General features: G+C 33.1%; 1 protein-coding gene across 3 annotated transcripts in view; it reads left to right on the top strand.

The window, feature by feature from the left end:
• ADGRB3 (adhesion G protein-coupled receptor B3) overlaps positions 1-26277 on the top strand; it is a 731019-nt gene that overhangs the window by 404407 nt on the left and 300335 nt on the right. For all 3 annotated transcript variants that reach the window (XM_008062740.2, XM_008062741.2, XM_008062739.2), the window contains 3 exons: positions 5702-5851; positions 6475-6550; positions 19531-19633. In XM_008062740.2, coding sequence (XP_008060931.1) covers positions 5702-5851; positions 6475-6550; positions 19531-19633 — 329 coding nt within the window. The remainder of the gene's footprint in view (positions 1-5701; positions 5852-6474; positions 6551-19530; positions 19634-26277) is intronic.

The following is a 26277-nucleotide window of genomic DNA, read 5'->3' as shown; positions in this document are numbered from 1 at the left end:
TTTCTTACAGAATTTCAGAACTGTGCAGTTGACCATCTAGTAATAGTGATGTTTTCCACAAGCAATTCTATTTTGATAACTGGGCAATTTTCTAATATTGATCAATCAAGGCTCAGTTTGTAAGTTGTTTTATATATATGTGTGTGTGTGTGTATATATATATATACATTACTTAATATATATATATTACTTTTTTTTTTTAATATATATATATTACTTAATATATATATATTACTTTTTTTTTTTTTGAGTTGGAGTCTCACTCTGTTACCCAGACTGGAGTGCAGTGGCCACTCCCAGCCACCGCAGGCTCGACCTGCTGGGCTCTGGCGATCCTTCCACCTCAGCCTTCCAATTAACTGGAACTACAGGCGGGCGCTACCACGCCAGGCTAATATTTTGATTTATTGTAGAGATGAGGTGTCACCAAGTTGCCCAGCAGGTCTTGAACCTGCGGGCTCAGGCAATCCACTCACCTCAGCCTCCCAAGGCACAGGATTACAGGTTGAGCCACCGAGCTCGGCTGAGGCAATATATTTTTAACCCAGCTGACCTTGTGAGAGGCAATATATTTTTAACCCAGCTGACCTTGTGTACCTAAATAAGGCAGCTCCTTCTGTCTGGCAGAATCTACCAGGAAAACAGGGAGGGAGAGGAAAAGGAGGGAGAGAGGAAGGGAAACAAACAAAGACACAAAGAAAGAGAAAAGATGAAAGAGAAACAAGATCAAGTAAAAAGAAATCCTTGTTCAACTCCCTAGGTGGTACATTTCAGTACTAAATGATGAACTTTACTTATTTTCAGTGAAATTCCTGCCTTTGGTTATATAAATATATTCATTGTAAAGTTTTGAATATATAAGCTCATGCCTAGGGTCACTTATTGACAATCAAAAAATAATGTATGCAACAAAAGTCAAATACTTGATCACAATGTGGAAGACACTGTGGAATCCTTCCCTTGAATTTGATTATGGAAAAACCTGCTCCAACAATAATAGCCAACATTTACATAAGACCACCCAAGTTCCAGGCACTGTTCCAGGTTTACTACTCCCAGCTCTTATTTACTCCTCCAACAGCCCAATAGCATACATAACATTATTTCCATGTTACAGAACAGGCATGGAGGCACAGAGAGGTAAGGAGACTTTAGAAGCATGCTATTTTTAAATGAATATGAATTTTTTTTCATATTCTCAAAAAGACTTTTGAGACTGGTAGGAGATGCTATTAACAATTATACAAAACAGTAAATGTCAATCAGAACTGACCTTTGAAAGCTAGAATGTATGGCTATCCTAAAAAACAGGGATCTGAATCCAGGCAGATCCAGGGTCTACACATGAGCCACACTGATGACAGTGTTCTCCTTGACTGCCTTTGTTTGTCCCTTTTTTGCTCATCTCTATGCTTTCATTCATGCACTTTTACTTTCTTGCTCCTTACCTCTTCCTTCCACATACCTTCCATTCCTTTCCACAATGCTACTGAGGTGTCCATTACAGTCTCCTGGGATTTTATGCCTGCTTGACGGAAAAAGCCAATGTACTGAGACAGCAGTTATTGCAGTAGAGAAAGAATTTAATAATCACAAGGCAGCTGAGCAAGGGATGGGAGATATTTCCCAAATCTGCCCCCCAAGAACTCAGAGACTAGTGTTTTTTAGGATAATTTGGTGGGCAAGGAGCTAGTAAACTGAGCCTGCTAATTGGTTGGGGATGAAATTATAGTAGTGCCAAAACTGTATGTGTTGAGTCAGTTTCTGGGTCGGGAAGTCTTTGGTATTGGTCATGGGTTCAAGTGGGTTCCATTGGTCTACAATAATGCAAAGTATAGAAAATATCTCACAGACCAGTCTTAGGCTTATGTTATCTTTAGGAGCAATTGAGGGAGTTCACACATCTTGTGAACAATGACTGGTTATTGTTTAACTATGAAATATATGCAGATAGGGGAATCCTCAGTGATCAAAGCTACTCATGCCTGTCACCCATCAAGCATGACCTAAGAGAAAATAAACTCATCAATCTTGTGAGCAGTTCCTTCCAGGGGTCAGGACATGACAAAATTTATACCTCTCTCACAATTCCAACCTTATATTAATTTTTTGAAGGCATTTTTACAAAGGCGATTTCATATCAAATTGACTACCTCCAATTTGTATGTGGAACTACCCACAATACAAGGATGGATAGGATAGAGTTCTCATCCTCCAGGACCTCAGTAAGGGCCAAGGGTTAAAACTTGATTATTTCCCTCAGAGTCAAGGTTAGAGGCATTTGCCTGCTTTGATGAACCAGAGGAATGCTCAGTGGTTACGAAGAACAGCAGTTAATGTGCTTTTAGACCCAGCTGCAAAAATTCCCTATGCTTCCTTATGAGCAAAAATCAATACTGAACTTGAATCCTTAGAGAGTTTGACCAATAAAAGAGATGATACTCTCAAAGGAGTTTTATGCTACCTATCCAAATTCAAAATGAAAGTATTATAAATGCAAAATGAAAGTGAGGCTGGTTTTCTTCCAGGGTTTATCCATGATGAGTCACCTATTCTTATTGCATAAGAAATCAAATGCAGTGTTGTAATGAAAATATGATACAGTGGATTTAGGATAATTCTTAGAACATTCAAGATGTATCTACTTGTTCAGGGACACTGAATCCTTTGAGATTTTTTTTAAGCACTTGAATCTCCTATAGGAAAGGCATATTTTTTTTCCATTTTTGAAGAAAGTTTCTCCATTGTTTATACACTCACAATGACTAGTTTTAATTCAACAAATATCACAGGAGCAGGGTATATAGACTGTGCACTTATGCTTTGCATTTTTGTTCCTTTGTCAGCAGGAGGCACACATTTACTTAGTTGTAGTTTAAGATTTTACTTTTTAAATCTTATGTCATTGATATTCACTTAACATATAAGCTTCCCGTTTCCCTAAAGATCTAAACTGCATCTAAATTTTACCTAAAGATTTTGTACTGTTAAACTCAGTGAAGAGGGAAAGGGATGGAGGATTAAACAGATCCAAGTATCTGGTACTGAAATAAGGAGAAAGGAAAAGGCATCTTTAAATGACTTCTGCTCTATGGAAGTAGGTTTTCTCACTGATTACTCAGGGATCATGAAGAGCATGATGTCATCTTAGACATCTGCCTATGTAGGTTCAAGGTAAATATGTATAACTTTAAATATTTCATATTTTAATTAACATGTATATTGGTAAAGGGCAGCATTTTAATCCAATAAGTCTATTAAGTCAAATCTTTTTTTCTAATGGATTTATTGAAAGTAGCATCTTACTTTAAAAACCACATTGCTAAGATTTCAAGTTTTCTCACCATAAAACAATGCAAAGTATGTGAGGTAGTGAGTATGCTGAATAGCTCAATTTAGCCATTTTGCAGTGTATACATATTTCAAAATAACATGCTGTAAGTGATAAATATATACAGTTTTTATTTACCAATTAAAAATAAAATAACCCAAGAAACAAAGATATATTCCAGTATCTTGGTTACTATCTAGGCAAAAATCTCAAATCACTTGGAACTTATATATACTTGTAGAAAAAACTACATTTCTCATAGAATTAATGAATAAATATTTGCTTTATGCATTCCTCCAAGCTGAAAACTAGAATTTTTGCCCAAATAAGCAATCTTAACTGATTTTTACATTCCTTTAATCTAAATAATGTTCAAAAGTACAGTCAAATCTATATAGTTGTAATTAAATAGCTAATGTACATCTAATTGAAGAATAAATATATTTCATATAGTACAATCCCTGCATGTATCACTATATCAATTTATAATTGTATAAATATGGTTAGACTACCATTTATTAAGAGTAACATGACATGTAGTTGGCACAAAACATGTTTCCTCTACTTGTTATTTTTTTGTTGTTTATTTGTGTTATTTGTTGTATACAGAACCAGAAATTATAAATTATGAGACTTTAAGGTTCAACAGTTTATCTTTTGTTTATTTTCCTTTACTATAGACACCAGTTGTATGACAGTCAGAAAATTTGTATTTCTTTTCATCAGTTTTAGAGCAGAGAGTTGAAATAAAGTTCTTCTAAATCCCAAAACAGCCAAAGTTAGAGTTAAATAATTTGATTGCAAATGCACTTAGTTTTGCATGTTAAATAAAGCTTAAAAGTCTCAAGAAATAATAAGCTGGTAATTCACTGACTTGACCATCTATATACAGCAGAGATTTGAGACCTTTAGGACAGATGAACTAGGGTGTTTATGGAGAAAAAAAGTATATTGCTTTAAAATTTAAAGAAACTAAAATAACTAGAGCTGTTATCCAAAAGCAGCATTTAACGTCATAACTGATTTATGTTACTGAGTACCCTCTTTTCTTTACCATTTAGTTACAAAATACCTTTTAAGCTTCGTTTGTTAAATTACAGGCCAAATTAAATCCTATCCTATCTTAAAATAGATTAATAATAACCTGATAGAGTTTTAATAAAGTACAATTTTACTAAAGTGATGTAATAATATATAATCTATTTAATTTAAAACTAAGCTGAGTGCAGTAATATATTCATACACCTAATATTGTTAAATTCTTCATTTTTGTCCTATCAATTTAAATTACAAATTCTCTTAAGCAAAATCTACTTATGAGGCTCCTAATGGCTTTTTACTTTAGCTTTTCTGTTGTGATAGCTTTTACAGTTTTCTGCAACGTGTTTCCATTTAAATTCTCCAAGAAACATTTAAAACTTTAATGCAGAAAAAATGTGGACCTTTGTAAAAGTTTTTCAAATAACATTTCATAATTGAAAATGTATATAATCTATCAGTGCTTAAGTATTTATCATCATAGGTTGTTATACACCTATAAAATTGTATATACAATATAAGTGTATATAAAACTCGGTGGCTCAGCCTGTAATCCGCTCTTTGGAAGGCTGAGGTGAGTGGATTGCCTGAGTCCGCGGGTTCAAGACCCACCTAGGCAACTTGGCGAGACCTCATCTCTACAATAAATAAAAAAATCAGCCGGGCATGGTAGCGCATGCTTGTAATTAATTTTAGAAAGAAGTTTTAAGAATTGTTTGCTATTATTAATCTACTTGATAAATACTTATGCATATAATTTTGTTTCTGTAATTATGACATTTTTGGCACTATTATTTTCATTCTGACAGTTCTTTCTTCCAGAAACAATGACTTTCTTCTCCATTTTACAGGTTATCTACTCTAATTCATAAAAAAGTTTGTTCCCAAGATAAGGTTCAAATGAAAATGCTGAAAATGTATATCTCAAGACAAAATTCAGATTTAAGTGCAAATTTCAGTCTATAAGTCAAATATATTAATAAAAAATATTTAATAAAATTATGATATGAACTTCAAACAATTGGAATGGAGACCCACTAAGAACAACCAGCATAGCACCTGCCAGAACTCTCAGAATATCTACCCCATCAGTAACCATCTTTGTAGGATTCTTGCTGAAAGCAACAAAAACCTAGACTAATAAGTGGAAGAATCAGCAAACTTAACGAAATACAGTGTCTAATAAGAAGAAATAAATTATTTTGTTATTCTGATCAATATTATTTCGAATTGAAATTTTATCTTGAATATACTGCAAGGTTTACTTTGATCAGTTTTGATTATACTATGACGTAAAACAAGATTAATTGACATCTTTTTTTTTATTCATAGTGGCTAGCATCCAGAAGCTTCCAGCAGCCTCTGTTCTAACAGACATCAACTTCCCTATGAAAGGACGGAAGGGGATGGTTGACTGGGCCAGAAACTCAGAAGATAGGGTAGTCATTCCAAAAAGCATTTTCACTCCTCTGTCCTCAAAAGGTAAATATGCAAAATAATTTGAGTTTGAATAAAACATTTTTGATAAGGCCATTTAATGAGACTAGGTATAAATCTTCATACATTAAATAATTTGGGAACAGTCTGTAATCAGACTAATTTTTAAAATATAGTCAACTTATACTTAGTTTTTAAATCTCTGAATTTATCGGGGGAAATTGTCTATTAGAGTGGAAAAAAGTACAAGTAAAAATAATTGATTTGAGCTTAACAATATTGATGGTCTTATCCCAGTATAAATCCTGTGGCCTAATCTTTTAAGTTTAGGTATTGAAACATGACAATTTCTATGCAAAGTCATTTTTATTTCTGCTTCAAATTAAAAGTTGCTTTGGTTGAAGATATTATTTTGGTATATAAAAACAAATTGAGAAAAAAATAAGTTTTAAGCTCATCTTCAATAGCCTCTAAAATGAATGGCCATTTTCAAAAGCAACATTGTGGTCTTAATTCTTACTTTGGGGATTTTGACTTTTAAAGGTAACCTGGCTTCATCTCTGCATCAGCAAGTACTGCAATCCCCTTGTATTTAGCACATTAAAGTTTTATAAGACAAAGTGTTTTTCTTGTTGTTTTGCTAATACTTTTTATTTCTTTATTTCTAGAATTAGATGAATCATCTGTATTTGTTCTTGGAGCAGTCCTATACAAAAACTTAGATCTAATTTTGCCCACTTTGAGGTAAGCTACAATGTAATAAGCTACTGTCATCTTTGTAAATCATTCCAAAATGTGACTGTAACTCATTTCATGAAAATAGTCCAAGAAGTTTTGGTAATACAAAAAGACTTTTTCTTAAATGAGATAGAAAATATCAATTTAATGAGCAAGTTATTAGCATCTTATGCATTTCAAAAAAATTTTGGTGACTGATTTTAGCCCTGCAATTCTTTTGTAACTAATCATGATTTGCCTTAAGACTGGGGGAAAAAATGCCTTAGTAGTGTGGGTCATTATAAAATGTAATGTCTTCTCCCTTTATTTGTAATTAATGCTACTGTTTATCAGTATTACATCAAATTAAAGGTGTGTCATAATGACTGAGAAAACTTGTTTCTTTGCACAAGATCTCAATTTACTCTGAAATAAATTTTCAATTAAAACTACTTTAAGAAAAATGCCATTTTTCATTTGAGGTACTGTTTTTGGAAGAAATGAATTGATTTCTATCCTCACAGACATTAAAAAAAAATAACGAACAGAAATTCTACCAACATTAACTTATTTGCTCTACTGCCTTATCTACTTACCCAATCTCACAGAAAACACCATTCACAGCTGTCTGGATCATGATGTCAACACTTATAATAATCACTTGCTTTCTCCACACCACCTCATTTTGGAAGACTGAGACAAAGTTTTATTTTAGTTGAACGCAGTCACAGTCGCAATACTTTTTCACACCCTCATAAATAAAGCTCTATATTTTTAGGGAAGAGGGAATATGGATGATATGTACAGTTATACTAGGGACACGGTGAAGCCTAATAAATAAAAACAACTAGAGTTCAGTGCAGCAGTAAAAGGTCTCACAAAGAAGCAGCAGTGCCCCATCTTGGTTCTACAGAACCGAGCATCTTTCTACGTGGACCACATTATTAATACAAATGGAGAGTCCCCTTGAGTCCCTATCAATGCATTGCAGCTTCCCCTTCAACCATTGAGACAAACATGAGAAGTTGAGTTTAACTCCCTTCTCCTCTGGATAGAATTTAGGCTCTCTGAATTTGCCTAGGTTTGTGTTTAGTTTTGCTCTGCTAATAAAACTTTTTCCAAACCAAAAGGTTTATTCTCAGCTTTTCCACTGGCTTTTATTAAAATTCATTGGGAGCCGGGCTTGGTGGCTCAGCCTGTAATCCCGCGCCTTGGGAGGCTGAGGTGAGTGGATTGCCTGAGCCCGCAGGTTCGAGACCCGCCTAGGCAACTTGGCAAGACCTCATCTTTACAATAAAAAAAAAAAAAAAAAAATTAACCGGATCTGGTAGCACGCGCCTGTAATTCCAGCTACTTGGAAGACTGAGGCGGAAGGATCTCTGGAGCCCAGCAGGGCGAGCCTGCGGTGGCCGGGAGTGGCTAATGCACTCCAGTCTGGGCGACTGAGTGAGACTCCAACTCAATAAATAAATAAATAAATAAATAAAAATAAAATTCATTGGTGTGTACCATTACAAACCAATTCATCCACAGTTGCACTACTTATATTTTTGTGTAAGATGTTCTGTGATGTTCAATGAGAGATATGCTCAAGTTAAAAGTATGCAGATAATAAAAGTTAGACATTTATGTCCACAAAGAGTTCATTATGTAAAACTTATTGTTTTAAGAATTCTAGACTAGACACTAACTTTATGTCAGGTGACTTGTGTTTAATTTCAATTTAACATGACAAGAGTTTTGTAAACTTGTCCACCCCCTCAGTAATTGTCTGCCTTCAGTTCAGCTCTGGAATAGAAACACATATATATGCCACATTCACCCCATTTGCTTTTGAGGTATACGGTGAATGCAAACAAAATATTCAACATTAAAGTCTTTAAGTTATTAATTTGTTTCCCTCTTAGATGTCCAGCAAAGCTACATGATGATTGATCTTATTCTGTGTTATGGCATAGAACTCATTCACCTACACAAATGAAGTCAGGTTATTCTAAGCTTCATAAATTTATGCAATCAAGATAATTTGAAATTTCCTTGGGAAATTTCCCAAAGGATATCAGCCTTTCCTAAAAAGAAAAAGAAGCATTCAATTAGCATTTCAGCTTTAAAAAAATCATAACAGAGGCAGTTTGTCACTTACAGCTGTGGGTAGATTAGCAGACACATTATGGGTGATTTAATGGATATAGGAGAAGGTAGTCTGGAAGAGTGACACATAATACCATCTGTGACATGAAGGGATTCAGACAGGCCATTGGCAAGTCAATGACTTTTTTAATACATAAAATATGGGAATTCAACTTAAAGGTTCTTTTGAACATCAAAAATTGTATTTTTATTGCAGAAAGTGTCTACGTATTCTTTAGATTGAAATCTTTAGTGTCCTTTGTATAAGAATTACAAATATGCTTACCTATTTTTACTTTCTGTCTATAAAACAATTCAGTAAATGACCAGAGAGCAACAATGTCATATTTAGATTATTGACCACATATAATTACAATAGAATTCTCAGGATGAAGTGTTTTAGTATTCTTTGAACGGTAAAATATGAGTATTTGCTTCTCATTTTCTTTTATCTTATACAGTAATATAAAGTGACCACTAAGTACTCTCAAGCTTGTTTTTCTCCTTTCAAAAAAACTCTTCTAGAAAGTCTAATGAACCGTCACCAATTGTAGAACTACTAAATAACAGTATGCCCTTTATCAGACAAGGCTGATTCTTTCAGTCACTCAGCAAACGTGTAATGAGCAGCAACCCTGCTGATGGTACTTTATTAATTCCTTTAAATCTCCTCTACTGTCAAAACTCTTAGAACAGTTCTCAATAAAAAATACAAGGCCAAGGAATTTTTTCTGTGATAATTAATTGCTCTATCTGACAAAATATCCTATATAAACCACTTTCAAAAAATAAGGTACATGGAAGTTTAGTGTTCATACTGTGAAAATATAGGAGTAGAGAAAAATAAAATACACATATCTTGTCAGTTTACTATATAAGTTTGACTGTGTGAATTAAGCCCAATAGGAAAGGAAATATCTTCGTTTGTGTACAGAATATTCAACATGAAACATGCGTACATTTTTCAATATATTTAGATACTGTTTTAAAATTTTCATGAAATATCTTTATTGGAGATCATTTTACTAATATTCCATGTATGACTAAGTATCTGTTGAAATATGTGAATTCAAGTTTCCCATACAAATAATAATGTTAGTTTTGCTGTTAGGTTTCTAGAAATGATATACTTGAGTATAATCGTGTTCATAATTTCCCTCATAATGGCTATGAAAGGGGACTTGGTATAGTGTTTCAAATAGATATAATTTAGAATTTCTCCTTTATACAAAGACATAAATAATTTTACATGTTGACTTTTTTATTTAGACATTTATTTTCATCTTTTTCCCTAATGTGCATTCAGTTGTCCTTCAAGCTGCAATTTTTATTTGACTGTTTTTCCTTAAACTGCTAAGTAGATTCAAATTGTTACTTCAGCAGAAGGAAATGCGCTCTACTCAAGTCCAAACTAAATATGAGCTATTCCCAGACTCCCACTTTTCTTCTTCAGAATAATTTCTTATAGATAAAAAGTATAGAGCCATAGGCTATTAATGCTGTAAGACCCTTCAAAGTTTAGTGTCATCCAGAACCCCCATTTTATAGATAAGAGAAAAGATCCTTATTGTTTAAGTCATTTGCCCAAGATTATATGTCAAGCAGGCAACTGAGTTCTAACTCAAATCCGTCTGCCAAAACCAGGGCCCTTTCACTAAATCTCACTGCCTTACTGTTGCTAATATGGATTCTTTTAAGCAATACAAACCATGGACTTCTACAATAGTTTGTGAATATATCTGTATCTTTTGCAGAAAATCTCATAAGAGCTAGGAGCAAGTGGCTGTGTGCAGTCTCAGGGGCTGGCGGACAATGCCAAGGCTTGAGTTTGTCACACCTCCATCCCCTCATGACTACTTATGTGCCTGACTAGCCCAGTCCAGGGTCTTTAGAGGGGGATGAGGCATTGATCAACTCACATACCCGACTCATGTCAAGGAGTTTGCAAACATCCACAGCCTGGAAAGCTCAAAGGCTGCTGTGAAAATTTTAACTTATTTTTATAGCATTTTTGGAGGGCAAGTTGGCAATACAAAGACTCTTAAAAGTGCATTGTCATTGATATAGCAATTCTACTTCTAAGAATTTATTTTAAGGAAATTATCTCTAAGAAAAAAGAAAAGTATTTCCAAGCATACACTCAAGCCAAGGAATCAAGAGATGGCTATAAACAATTCATTCTCTGATTCATTTAATGAATGCAGTTTCCAGTTTTGTGGGAAAATCGCAATACTTCTTAGTGTATGAGCAGTGTGTAGTTTTTCTGGTAAGACATGAAAAATGTATTCCTGCAAAAAATTTTTATTTTATGTAGCTGTTAATATTCAAGATATTATAAAATATCTAACAAAAATTATATGTAAATTCCATCATAGTATTACAAGGTCAGAAAAAATACAGATGGGTGAAAACTGCAATGTTCTCATAAGCCAACAGTGGTTAGAACAGTTTTTAAAAGAACAGATTTCAATAACACAAAATCACATGACTTTCCTGTCAAGTACACTAACCTAATAAAGATAAATGATGTTGAAATTTTTACATATTTGGAAGTGGAATTCATTTGCATTTTTAATATTATAAAAATTAGACACAAATAGGAAAAGAAATTGAACTAAATAATATTGGAAATAATAGAAAAAGGAAGACATAATCACTTTTACTCCAGTGCAATCTGAAGTCAGTCACCCTGAAGCAGTCAGCTTTCTCAAGAATACATGTTTTAGTTTTAGGACCTAAATTTTGAATCTTGCTTTTTCATTTGTATAATGCAATGAAATATTATAGTTTTGTGAGATTCTATATCTTTTTCGAATGTCCTATTATGAAAATATTTAAAAATTTAAATTATCCATAGAAATAAATGGATATAATAAATGGTATATAATAGAGTAGTATTATTCCATAGTATATTATTTACAAAAATCTGGGTTTAATTTGTCATAACTTTTAAAAGTGAACTTAAATCCCAGGTCACTTAACATTTTTGTGATTCTGGGTTCTATATTTCTTAGCAAACAGAGTTGAAATTCAAACTAGTTTCAAAGTTCAAAATAAGCCCAATCCATCTTTTAGCAGTTGTCAGCTGATTTGAGTTTTAAAACCAAAGGTATTTTATTTAGCTTAAAGATTTTGATGAAGTTCCCAAATTCTCAGACTGTATGAAATAATCTATTTTTGTCTTATTTAAGTTGGGAGCTCCATTTAAAACAATTATAAAAGCTTTCACTTTGAAACTACATGAACTGTAAATCTAAAAACTGAAGCAGACTACAGTAATTTTTAACAATTTTCATTAAACCATTAACATGTTTTTATTGTATCTTATCTGGTTACAATCTGTGTGCACCATTAGCTCTTTCATTCCCTCCATTGATGATGTTATTTTCTGTAAGACTGAACTGCATTTTTTGTTGTGACCAAAAAAAAAACCCATAAAATTTACCGTATTCATTATTTAAAAATATACAGTACAGTAGTGTTAACTATATGTGTTTGTTGTATAACAGATCAGATCTTTAGAACCTTTTTTCATCTTGCAAAATTGAAATGCTATACCCACTGAGGAACACCTCCTCTCTTCTACTCCCTCCAGCCCTTGACAGATGCCTTTCTGCTCTCTAACTGTTAGCATCTGACTGCTTTAAGTACCTCATATAAGTGGAGTCATGCAGCTTTTGCCTTTTTGTGACTGGCTAATATCAATTAGCAAAATATCCTCCAGGTTCATCTATGCTGTAGCTTATGTCAGGATTTCCTTCTTTTTAAAGGCTGAACAATATTCCGTTGCACATATACAACTGCATTTTCTTTACCCTTTCCTCCACTGATAGACATTTAGTTTGCTTTCACCTCTTGGCAATTGCGGGTAACACTTCATGAAAATGAGTGTGCAGGTATCTCTCTGAGATCTTGTTTTTCAGTTCTTTTGAACATATATCCAGAAGTGGGATTATTGGATTATAGGATAATTCCACTTTTGATTTTTTTCCAGAAGCTGCCATACTGTTTTCTAAAATAGCTTGCACCATTTTACACTCCTGACAGTATTGTATAACGGTTCCAATTTTTTCACATCCTCATCAACACTTATGTTGTGTTTTTTTTTGTTTTGTTTTGTTTTTCATAGTGGCCATTCTAATGATGTGAGGTGTTATCTCATTATGATTTTGATTTGCATTTCCCTGATGGTTAGTGATGTTGAGCATGTTTTCATATTCTTGTGGGCCATTTGTATATCTTCTTTGGAGAAATGTCTATTCAAGTCTTTTGCCCACTTTTGAATCTGATAATTTGGTTTGGGTGATTGTTTTCAAATTGTAGAAGTCATTTATATAGTCTGGATACTAAACGCTTATCAGATATATAGTTTGAAAATATTTTCTGCCATCCTATAGCTTACCTTTTTACTCTAGTCATTGTTTTCTTTCCAGCACAAAGCTTTGTTTTGTTTTAATTTGATTTAGTCCCATTTGTCTAGTTTGGCTTTTGTTCCCTGTGCTTTTGGTGTCATATCCAAATATCAATGACAATTGCAGTCATATGACTCTTTTTCCCTGTGTTTTCCTTTAGAAGCTTTATGTTTTTAAGTCTTATGTATAAATCTTTTATTCATTTTAAGTTTTTTTTAATGTGGTGTAGGCATGTGAATATCCAATTTTTCCAGCACCATTTGTTAAAGATACTATCCTTTGTCTATTGAGTAACCTTAGCAACCTTGTGGAAGATTTTTTAGCTGTGTTCAAGAGGGTTTATTTCTGGACTCTATATTCTGTTCCATTGGTTTATGTCTGTCTTTACACTAGCACCATACTTTTGTTGTTGTTGTTTTTACTATTGAGGCTTTTTCATTTATTTTGAAAATAGAGACTGTTTGGTTTTTCTCTCTCAATACTGTTTCAGCTGTTTGGGGTATTTAAGATTTCATTTATATTTTAGAATTTCATTTCTATTTCTGCAAAAATGTTCATTTGGATTTTGAAAGTGACTGTGTTGACTCAGGGTTGCTTTGGGTAATGTGGACGTTGTAACAACATTAACTCTTCTAATTCATGGAAACTGGAAGTTCTTCCATTTATTTTGTCTTTCTAAAAATTTTTTCAGAAATGTTTATAGTTTTCAATGTATAAATCTATTACATGATGCTTTGTTTACTCATAAGTATTTTATTCTTTTTGATGCTGTTTAAATGCGATTATTTTTTAAATTTCCTTTTGGATCGTTCATTGTTAATACATAGAAACACAACTGATTTGTATGTGTTGATTTATCTGTAACTTTCAACTTTGTTGAATTTATTTATTCTGTGTGTGCATGTGTGTGTGTGTGTGTGTGTGTGTGTGTGTGTGTGTAATCTTTAGGGTTTTCTACAGATAAGATCATGTCATCTGTGGACAGAGATAGTTCTATTTCTTTCTTTTCCATTTGAATACCTTTCATTCCTTTTTCTTGTTTAATTGTTCTACCTAAGACTTTCAGTACTATGTTGAATAGAAGTGGCCAGACTGGACATTCTTCTCTTGTTCTTGATGTTAGAAGGAAAGATTTCAATGTTTGATATGAAGTATGACATAAGCTATGAGTTTTGTATATGTGGTGTTATATTATGTTGAGATAATTTTCTTCTATTCCTAGTTTATTGGATTTTTTGTCATAAAAGTGTATTGAGTTGCATCACAGTTTTTAAAAATGCAATTTTAAAAAAATCAGTTGAGATAATTATGTGATTTTTGATCCCCATTCTGTTAATGTGATTGTGATGTATTACTTTGATTCTCAAATGTTGAACCACTCATATATTCCAGAAACAAATCTCACATGGTCATAGTGTATAATCTTTTTTATGTGTTGCTGAATTCAGTTTGCTAGTATTTTGTTGAGAATTTTTGCATCAGTAGCCATCAGGAATATTGATTTGTTTGTTCTTTAATAGTATTGTCTGATTTTGGTATCAGGGTAATGCTTGCCTAATAAAACGAGTGTGGAAGTGTTCTCTCTTTAATTTTTTGAAAGATTTTGAGAAGAGTTTGTGTTTTTTCTTCTTTGAATGTTCCATAGATTTCTCTAGTGAAGGTTTCTGACTCCCTGGGCTTTTCTTTTTAGAGAGGTTTTTGATTACTGATTCAATCTCCTTACTAGCTGTAGGTCAATACAGAACTTTTATTTCCATATAATTTAGTCTTTGTAGGTTGTATATTTCTAAGAATGTGTCTATGCTTTTTCTGTTTATGACACATAGTTAATTTTCATAGTAGTGTCATAGCTTCTCCTTTATCTTTGCTATTTGAATCTTCTCTCTCTCTCTCTCTCTCTCTCTCTCTCTCTCTCTCTCTCTCGCTCTCTCTCTCTCTCATTACTCTATCTGACTAAGGTCTTGTCGATTTTTTCCAAAAAACTGACTCTTACTTTTATTGATTTTAAATTTTTTTCTATTTTTAATTTTGTATATTTCAACTTTAATCTTTATTATTTTCTTCTTTCTGATAATGTTGGGTTCATTGTTTTTTTCTATTTCTCTGAGATATAAAGTTAGAGTTTTGATTTCATATATATTTCTTCTTTTTCAATGTAGATGTTTAATGTTCTAAACTTCCCTTTTAGTACTTTTTTGCTGCATCCCATTTGTTATGTTATGTTGCATTTTCATTTTCACTTGTCTCAAGATATTTTCTAATGGTCCCTGTGATGTTCTCTTTGATTTACTGCTTGTTCAAGAGTATATTCTTTAATGACCATGTATTTTGAGTTTTTCAGGTTTTCTGTGGCTATTGATTCCCAGTTTTATTCCACAGTAGTCAGAAAAGATACTTGGTAGGATTTCAATTTTTTTGAATTTGTTAAGACATGTTTTGTCTTAACACAGTTTAGCATGTGATCTATTTTGAAGAACATTCAGTGTGTACTTGAGAAAAATGTGTATTCTACTATTGTTGTATGGCATGCTCTGTATACATCTGTTAGGTCCAATTGGTCTATAATGTTGTTCGTGTCCTCTGTTTTCTGATTAATTTTCTGTCTAATTAATCTATTAATAAAATGGTGTATTAAAATCTCCTATTATTGAGTTACTATTTATTTCTCCCTTCAGTTCCATCAATGTTTGATTCATGTGTTTGAGTGCTCTGCTGTTAGGTACTCATATATTTATAACTTACATCTTCCAGGTAAATTTTTCCTCTTATCTTTATATTATGTCTTTTTAATCTCTTAAAACAGTTTTTGATTTAAGGTCTATTTTGTTTGATATAACTACAGCCAACCTCACTCTCTTTTGGTGACCCTTCATGTGGAATATATTTTCTATCCTTTCACTTCTAGCCTATGTATACCCTTATATCCAAAGTGAGTATCTTCTAGACAGCAGGAGTGCACTTTTTATCACTATTTTCCTCTTGTTAAGGTATTGTTCATGTGCTTCAAACACCTTAAAACAGCAAAAATTTTGACGAATGAGTTGAGTCTCTTTCAAATGATTAACTCTACATTTTTAAGTGTTGTCTATACCAACTAGCATGAATCTCAAGGACAGAGAAGAACGTTATTACTTTAGTTATGAAATCCATTTGGCTGTAAGATCTGCTTTCCTAGCAGTAAATGCAAATGTACACCCAGCCAGGAAGCATTAGTAGATCACAAAGCCTGACGTGGCCATCAGGAGCCAGCTACTCACTTATGCAAAGTAGAATAAATTGATGGAATACATTAAAGATAATTTTGGACACTATACACTTTTTTAAAAGGGAGTCAATGCATAATGTAAATTTGCTCATTTTTCCTTTATTAAGCATTTTAATTCTATGATACTGGCATTGCATTTTAAATGAACTTAGTAAAATTTTGTTATTTTGTTAGTATGTATTTATTCAACAAAACATTTAAACATATTTTAAGTATCAAAATGTGCAAATGAGGATATATAAGTGATAGATACAAATCTTGGTCTCACTGAGCTTAAATCTTGTAGAAGAAGACATGCATTTGAATTGTTGGACACTGTGGTAGAGGCAGGTGCAAGTAACAAGATGAGGGGTACTCACATAAATGAGATAAGCACATCCATATGCATAAATAAATTGACATACATCCTTTCTAAATATGCTACACCCCCCCCATACATACACACTTAGCAGAAGCTATAATGCTAACTTCTTCTCTACCAGGCCAGTAGAGTATCTGTTGAACCTGACACAGTATAACATCTCCTACAGAAGGCCACTTATCTTAGGTACCTCCACAGCCAGCCCATTCATTCAAGGTCAAAGTTTCCACATTTTCCAACACAGAGATGAACTTCATAAATATCTTAGCAAAATTGCACTTTCCTGTGTAGAATACCCATATCTAAGTTTTCCAGGAATTTATCCACACAGGTTACTTTAAAATAATCCAGATACCCTTCTAGTATAAAAATTATCTAATATTAACATTATCAGTAATTGGGGTTTATTATAAATTGCAAGATAGGATTATAAACAGAACCAGAGTAAAAGGGCAGATGGAATTTGAGTGGAGCATCAATTTTTTTGGGGGGGCGGCTAACCCAACCAGAATTTAAACATATTCAGTCTAATCTGAAAAAGGAACTTACAAGTTGTTTGTTCAGGACTGGTTATGTATGCTCTGGGAGAAACTTCCATAATTTGTTTGATGGTGACAAGTGGACTTTTCCCCAATCTCCCCACTGTATCACAACTTGCCATTCTCTAGGGTGCCTTCAAATCTGTTAATATGAACAACCACCTAGGATTGCATCTCAACTTTGTTAATTCCCCTATTCTCACTTGATTCTCTGAACATTTTTAGTCACAGAGAAACAGGAGAGAGTAATTTGACAAAGGGAGGTTGACATTAAGAACTTAGTTTTGTAACCTTTTCAATGTACCTAGCTTTCAATGAACTCATATAGTATTAAATGAAATAAAGGAAAGTTAATCAGTCCTCTCTCTGTGTGGGCAACCAGTTTCCTCCAAAGGAAAAAAAAAATAGATCTCTGCTTCACTTTTTTTTTTTACTATGTACCATTAATATGTATTTAATAATTTGTTATTTGACTTACAAAATATATGAGAAATGCATTAAAAATATCATCCCACTCAAAATATGTATTAAGTTCCTCTGCTACTCAATATAGTAAATTCCCCCAAGTCCAGTTTTTGTTTTCTGGTGCAATCTTGTGCCAAAGGCCATCTCATTAGAGAATACACTGTCACAAAATATTCATGATTCAACACTGTTTCATTATCTTAGCATTTCATGACTTTGATGGTACAACCACTTTAGAAAACAGTATGGCAGTAATATAAAATCAAGTGCTCCTTTGCAACATGACTAAGCAAGTGTACTCCCAGGTATTTACCCAAGACATGAAAATGTGTCTCCAAATAGAAAGTGTGTGTGGCAATTGTTTATGGTAGCCAAATATGATTGACTATTTTTCATAAAGACTAAAAACTAGAAGTAACCCAAAAGTTGTTGACTTAAAAGATCAACAAATTATGGTGTATTCATACCATGGAATATTACTCAGTTATAAAAAGAAATAGAATAAGTGAATCTCAAAAACATTATGCTAAGTGAATTAAGTGAAACACAAAAGTCTATGTACTGTATGCTTCTGCTTAATTTACATTTCAGGAAAGTGAAAATTATAGCTAACAGTGTGCCCATGGTTTCCTGGGAACATGGGAGGGAATAAAGTGCAAAGGATCTCAAGAGAGCTATTTAGGATGAGGGATTGGTTGTCTATCTTGATTATGGTGGTACTAACATGGTAGTGTACAATTATCAAAAGCATTATCCTGTGTACTTAAAAATGATGAATTTTATTATCTGTCAATACTGTTTAAAAAAACAAAGAAGAGAAATAAGTTAAATGATTTTGTTTTTGAAATCTGATATGAATTTGCCAGAATAGTATACACCCTGTGGAAGAGCAGGTGATTTATTTCAAATTAAAAAATGGATATATATATATCGTGTATATATATACATATAAATACACACACATATATAGCATTTAGTATATATACATATATTCACAGTATACATACACAGTATTCAAATAGCTAAAAGTACAATAAAATCTTTAAATCTCTAAATACTAGGTGACCTGCAGCATTTTGCATATTTTATATGAATACCAACATGTGCTATAAAATGTTGGTTCAATTTTATATGTTTATATTTATGGATAATTTATTATAGATTATAAATATTATTTTTTTAAATAACCTTTGTGAATGAACTGCACTCAGTAAGCTATTTCAAAAGGCAAATGTGTTTTTTAGATTGAGAACATGGAGATAAAGCTGTAACTTATAAATGTCTATTTCTGAAATGAATGATGGTCCATAATTAGCGACAGCATTTATTTATATGTAAACTCTACATGCTCTCATGTGATTCTACATTCCAATTATTTATCATAATATAATTTGGATGGTCCAAAAAATGCCAAGACAGCACTTTGCAAGAAAAGTATTTGATCTCCTGGTGAGTGGGGGAATAAAACCACTATGTCCTCCTGGAGATAAATGAACTCTATTCGTTCAAAGATTGCCTAAAGGTTTGAATTCACAATCCAGCACTCTTGTAGGTAAAACAGGTTTAAGTAATCAGAAGCTTGTCAGTGCTGTTTTTTTTAAAAAAATTTTTGCTGTATTTAAAGTAGTATAATGGCTTTCCCCTCCCAAAGTTTTCGAGCGCCACATAGAGTTTCTTTACAACTAAATTGATTGTATCTTTCCATGAATAACACTATGATGTCTGTTTTTGCTTAGAATGCATTTATTTAACATTATCCCAAAGTGTGTTGAGCAGCAGGAATTCATACTTTTCATCAATCCTTTCTCTATTTAATCATAATTACTCTGTTTCAGAAATTATACTGTCGTTAATTCCAAAATCATCGTGGTTACAATAAGGCCTGAACCCAAAGCAACTGATTCGTTTCTGGAGATAGAACTAGCTCATTTGGCTAATGTAAGTACCATTCACGTAGCATTGAGTTGCTTATAGAATTACCCTTTTAAAGAAGAACTAATTGTCATTCTTTCGATTGATAAGACCAGGAGACATTTCCTAGACTTTTGTAGTTTCAAATGAATTAATTTGTTATGAGTACATGTATTATAAAGAAACAGAATGCCATATTATCTTATGCTTTTGTTCATGCTAAAACTTTCTTTAATTTATTCAAGATAGTAGTTAATAAATTGTTTATTACTAGAAACTTGAGAAGACTGAGTGAATAAAAGCCTATTTCACTATGTGATAGAGAACAATGAATGTAAGTTGCAAGCTGCCATAGAAGTTATAAACATAGTGCAAAGAGGAGTGATTAATTCAGGGACAGGATATGCAAAAATACCAAGTCAGGGATCAGGAAGGGTTTTTATAACTACCTGGGGGGAGCTCCTGTAGTTGCTCTTCAGCATTGGATGATGGAATCTGATAGTTAAATACAATTCAAGAGAAAGTAGAAGGGTTTTTTTATCCAACGGATCTGAGATTGCCCTAGTCTTAAACCAAGACAGTGATTCTCAAAGTGTGATGCCCAGACCAGCAGCATCAGCATCAACATCACCAGGGAAGCTTGATAAAAATGCAAATAAATCGTTGATTTCACTGCAGACCTCCTGAATTAGGAACTCTGGGGCAAGGCCCAGCAAGCCCTCCAGGTAATTCTGATGCTGACTGAAGTTTGAGAACCACTGCCCTAAAGGTCAGCTACATGGGAAGCCATGACCGCCAGTGTTTGCTCCTTGGATCATAAGAAATAGAGATGATGATTTTCAGGTTTTTATTTTAGGTACCTCATTGTAGTCACGCCCTTGGGAAATTGAGCTTTATTTAATATGTATTGGTCCCTGTCTACTATGTCAATAAAATAGTTAACTATTTGAATTTACAATAAATAAATAAATAGTCTTCAATCCCATAATGACAAGAATCTTTCTTAAATCCACCCAACTACAATTGAAATATTTCAGTTCTTCTTCAATCTTTTATACAAATTTAAAATATATTCACTTTAAATGCTTTAAACATTGATGGGTAGCAGGAAAGAAGGTGATTCCTATCAAAGTCGTCTTTATTATACTTTTATATTCCTGTATTAAAATAAGCCAATTTCAAGCTTTATATAAAATTTACATATGTTGTAATTCCTTGCAAAGTTTCTGTGAAGTTGAACTTTACATACAAAATGAAATCTGAAGCAAAAAGTTATTTATTTTCCTAAGTTCATATAGTGAGTGAATGACATAACAATTTATACTCAGATGCTTTTGGCTACAAAACTTATGTATTTTCTAATATTGTATAATTTCTGATTTCACAAACAAATCAGCCTCATTTTTATAGAAAAATGATAATCATCCTCCTGGTGAAGCACTTTTTACTAAGATGCCTCAGGCTTTCTAGATTATTTAATAAAAACTTCAAATCTTTCTGCAATAACTTTCAAGCATTTTGATTAATATTTAAACTATTAGGTCCTTTCCAAAATATGACTATAGTGGTTATATCTAACCTCAAGAACGTGTTTTAGTTCTACAATATCCACCCCCCTAAACCTTAGGATAAGCTTCATGTCTTCACTGCACTGAATACTGGAACTCTTTGTTTTAATAAGGAAGTTATTTATTTTATGTTCCAAATTTTTATGAAATTATTTTTCTGTTTGTTTTTATTGTTTATCATGATAATGTTTATGGTGTCACAAGCATCAGTGAAAAGTTATGAGACAATTAATTAATTCCTTGTATCAGATCATAGAATTACTGAAAAAGCAATACCAAGTCAAAATGTGTACCCTGCTTCTTATTCAGAAAACGCTTTTGTAAATGAGTATTCAAAAAATTGCTAAATAACAATGAAATCATTATTTAGAATTTAAAGTACATGTTAAAGCATTTTTTGATAAGTTGAACGAGAATAACCTCAGAAATAATGTTGATGAAATCGTCTCACTTAATTCAGTAAAACACTTTGAAATGAACATATTTAATCTTAGAGTCAATATTTTCTCTTCTGAATATAGATTGTATCAGCCAATTTACAAGGGAGACAAACCATATACAAACAAAATATTTTCTACATAGAGAAAACAGAGTGTATAGTCAACAAATGTTACTAAGCACCAGCTAGTACTGGAGTGGCAATGAAAGTCAGCATAGAAGAATAATGAGACAATTATCACAAGTCACTTAGAATTCATTTTGTATTTTTCAATATTCTGAGTAAGTTACTTGACCTGACTTCCAAAAGAATACTATCTATGCCTGGTGCAGTGGCACATACCTGAAATCCAAGTGCTTTGGGAGGCCGAAGCAGGAGGATTGCTAGAGTCCAGGAATTCAAGACCAACCTGGACAACAAAGCAAGATCCCACCTCCACAAAAAAATCAGCTGGGCACAGTGACATGTACTTGTAATCCCAGCTACTCAGTATGCTGGACCAGGAGGATTGCTTGAGTCCAGGAGTTCAAAGGTGTGGTAAGCTATGATCTTGCCATTGTACTCCAGCCTGGGTAACAGAGTAAAACCGTGTCTCAAATATATATACATATAAAATCTTCATTCTAGAAGACTCAGATTTTGAAAAAAATTATAGATAGATCAACTTGTTGCAAAAAGTGGGTGAGGAGGGGAGACTAATTAGAAGAAGTGTCTTATTTCAATTATCCCTCTATGAGATGTCCATTCACGCTTGTCCTCAGAGGCTACCCCAGTTACCAGCCACACACCCAAGTCTCTCTGCACTGCTGTGGACTTTCTCTAATTAAAACACCAATCTCAATCTTGTATGTACAATATATTCAGCTATTCTGCTTTACTGTGTGAATTCTAAAACTAATTATATTTACATTTATTTTGTCACCCAAATTAGATTTTGAAAATACTGTATTTTTTAATACAAGGACTATGTGATTGATTTTTTGAATATCATAATATTTATTACCAGTCTTATAAAGATATGCTCTATATACTGATATTAGTTTATTTCCATTGAAGAGAAATAAAAAAGGATATACTGAAATATAGCAAAATTAATTAAAATGTGAAGAAAAGATATATCTTAAAATGAAGATTGAAATTGATTAGAACAAACTAAAACTTCAAATATATATACACATATATTTTGACATATACACATATGTACAGTTAGACCACATTGTTTGTTAACTGTGGAGTCAACCAAATACAGGTAAAACATATTTGAAAAAAACAATTAAAATATAATAATGAAAATAAGACACATAAAAATATAGTCAACGACTATTTGCACAACATTTATATTGTTTCAAGTATTATAAGTAATTTAGAGATGATTTAAAGTATATAAAAGAGTGAGCATAGGTTATATCCAAATATAAATACGGCACTTGAGCATTTGTGAATTTTGGTATCTGTAGGGGATTCTGGAATCCATTCCCCGTGGATACCAAGGGACAACTGTGTGTTTATTATGTATGTGTTACATATGTAAAGAAATCTATCTGCATATATACATATATTCGACCATTGTTATTGTCTTCAACACTGAATTGTTTTAGATGTGACATATCTCTAATATCACGTCTGTCTACTTTCACCTATTTTCATATATTAAAAGTATCTGCTGCACTTTCCTGAACTCAGGAAAGAATAACTTGGAAATTACATCTTTTTTATAATAATGTGAAAAAAAAAAAGAATGGAAATTCATAGCTATGGTGAGTCTAGGGAAAAGCCTGTTAACATTTTCTAAACGAAATGTGTTCTTTAAAAAGCTTTTTAATGGAGAGCATTTACAGTATGTTAAATATAATAAGGCCCTTGGGAACTAGTAGGAATAGGTAATAGAATGTGGAACCCAGCATTTCCAAATTGTATTTAGCAAAGTCAATTGCAATTTTAACCAGCTAATAAGTCATTAATTAGTAAGACACTATTCTTAGTTCAGTGTTTTGATCTTATGTCTTTATTGTCATGACCTATAGAGTCAGGGTTCACGGTCCTTATCTCTTAGACATAGCAATCTGTTGCTTTCAAGAATTAGCACGTTAACTTTTCCCGGTAAAATAATTTTCTTTTTTATATTACTTAAGTTTTATTCGGGGTGACATTTATACTTAACAAATTGTTAGACTCTATAATTCATAAGGAAATTTAATTATTTTACAAAAATAATTCTCAAAATTGAAGTCAGTGGAATAGAATAGATCTCTATGTATACACACACACACTTAACATTCCTTGGGTCTGATGGGTCTGGGCCTACTGTGACTTTTGGAGGGGAAGAACATTTTTACCTTTAAAGATGAGTTTGAAGAATAAGAAAGAAAGCATTTTAGTTGTTATCTTATGCTCTGTCAACTTTGGAAACCGGAATTCTTTTTTTCCAAATAAAGTCGTTATGAAGTTCCATTATGCATGCAAAGATAGCGTGGATCTTAATGGTCTGCAGTCTTATCTTGTCTTTTTAAAATACTTCTTCCTCTGAGCAGCAGCTCTCATGGTCTTGGTAGGGTGCCACTACTATCTTTCAGAGCTGAGAAAAACCCCCGAAGGTTTGTTTGTAGTTTTCAAATTGTTCATAAGCACAAAAGATCTCATGGGAACTTGGTTTTGAGGGGTTGGTTTACTTTGCCATATTTGTACACATTCTTTAGGATCAAACTAGCACATTAAGAAAATTGTTTTATGTATTTAAACTAATTTTAACCTAAAATTAATCATGAACCTGGACCTTTGTAAATTATAGTGGAAGACACAGTAGAAGGCTGGGGTGAATATGCTTGTCTCCATTAGGAAACAAAGAAAAGGAATTCCAACATTCATCAGTGGGTATTTTTATGTACATAAAGGCTAATAATCTAAGAATTTAAAATCACCTTGCAAATCTTTAACAAATCAGTCTGTGCATCCACAATTTTCACAAAGGAGTGCTTGGTATACCTTTACTTTTTGAATCCCTTTTCTACCCTACTTTTTCTTCACTGGGAAGAGGTTTCTGATATTTTATTTGCTTAAAGCTCTTGGTAATTTTAATGGAGAGCCTTGAAATGCTAACTAGACAAGGAGATTGATGGCTCTGCCAATAGCTGAAATTGAGATAGAAATTGTTCTCTAGCTACGTTTGCTCATTATAGCCTAAATTTCTGAAGTTGAGTAAGCTTCTTTCTCACGTTTCAAACTCGGTTTATTTTTATTCGTAATACATAATTGATATTCTTCAAAAAGATTATAGAATGACTATGCTATTGTTACAACAAACTTTTTCAGCGAAGAGGCATATAGTAAATATTTCAGACATGGGAGTCATGGGAGTCATAATGGTTTCTGTCACATCCACCTCAACTATGCTGTTATGGTGAGAAAGCAGAACTATGCTGTTATGGTGAGAAAGCAGCCATAGAAAATACTAGGGGAACCCCCCAAAAAACTGGAATTTTTTTTGGAAGGTGAGCCCTTATAATATAGGCTTTTCTCACTAGGTAAGTGTTCTAGAACCCATGGGCCATAACTGTACCCGCTAGCATTTATTTGAATGGCTGCATTCGGTTTCAGTGATTTTGTTTTGTTTTGTTTTGTTTTTGAGATTCTTTCAACATGTTTGCCCATCTCATTATGGGTGATTCATGAGTGTACCTGCCCACACCACACTGAGTGTTCAGCAGTTTTCAACCAAAAATGGCATGCCTCCCATGCCCCACCCTCCCTATTTAGTCAGTCTTGCCCCAAGTGACTTTTTTTGTTTCTTTGGTTGAAAAAAAGTCCTCAAGGGGAAACATTTTGCCAATGTGGAAAAGGTGAAACCAAAAAATGGCAGAAACACTAAAAGGCATCAAAATTGACAAGTTCAAAAACTTTTGAGCAGTGGAAAATGTATCTCTGTAGGTATATTGCATCAGAGGGTACTTTGAAGGTAACTGAAGTTTAAACATGTAAGAGTAAATACACAATTTTTTAAATAAATAAATTCTGTTTTGGGGTTCCCCCATGTATAAACAAATGAGAGTGGTCATATGCCAATAAAAAGTAATTTACACAAATATGCCACAGGCCAGATTTGGCTTCTGGGCTATATTTGTCAACTCCTGGGTGGTGGGTAGAATGATGGTCTGCTCAGAGATGTCCACATTCTAATCACCATAACCTGTGAGTATTTTATGTTATATAACATAAGGACTTTCTAGTGATTGCACGTCAAAAGAGACAATTAGTGTTGGAAATCATAAGTAACTTGTATGTGATATATTTAAGGGTAAGGATTTTGAGATGGGGAGATTGTCTTGGATTTTCTACTCAGGTACTGTTTAATTACATGAGCCACTAAAAGTGGAGAACCTGGGCAACCCCTTTGGGTCCCCTCCCACCGTAGGAGCTTTTCTGTCCTCTCAATACATCTTCCTTTCCCCCCAAAAAGAAAGTGAAGAACCTGTCACGGCTGTGGTTAGAGAGATGCCACGTGAGACTCAACCTGCCATTGCTAGTGTTGAGATAAAGAAACAAGGTCACAGGTCAAAAGACTCAGGCAGCCTCAAAAGCAGAAACAATCTCTGAATGCCAACTGGTAAAAAAAAAAATGGAGGCCTCAGTCCTATAACTAGAGGGAGCTGGCTTTGAGTGGATTCTCT

The sequence above is a fragment of the Carlito syrichta genome, unplaced genomic scaffold (genome assembly GCF_000164805.1).
Source record: "Carlito syrichta isolate Samal-C Ts95f unplaced genomic scaffold, Tarsius_syrichta-2.0.1 Scaffold305809, whole genome shotgun sequence".
NCBI classification, from domain to species: Eukaryota; Metazoa; Chordata; class Mammalia; order Primates; family Tarsiidae; genus Carlito; species Carlito syrichta.
Note: the sequence above shows the minus strand (reverse complement) of the source record. Positions and strands in the feature narration are given on the sequence as shown.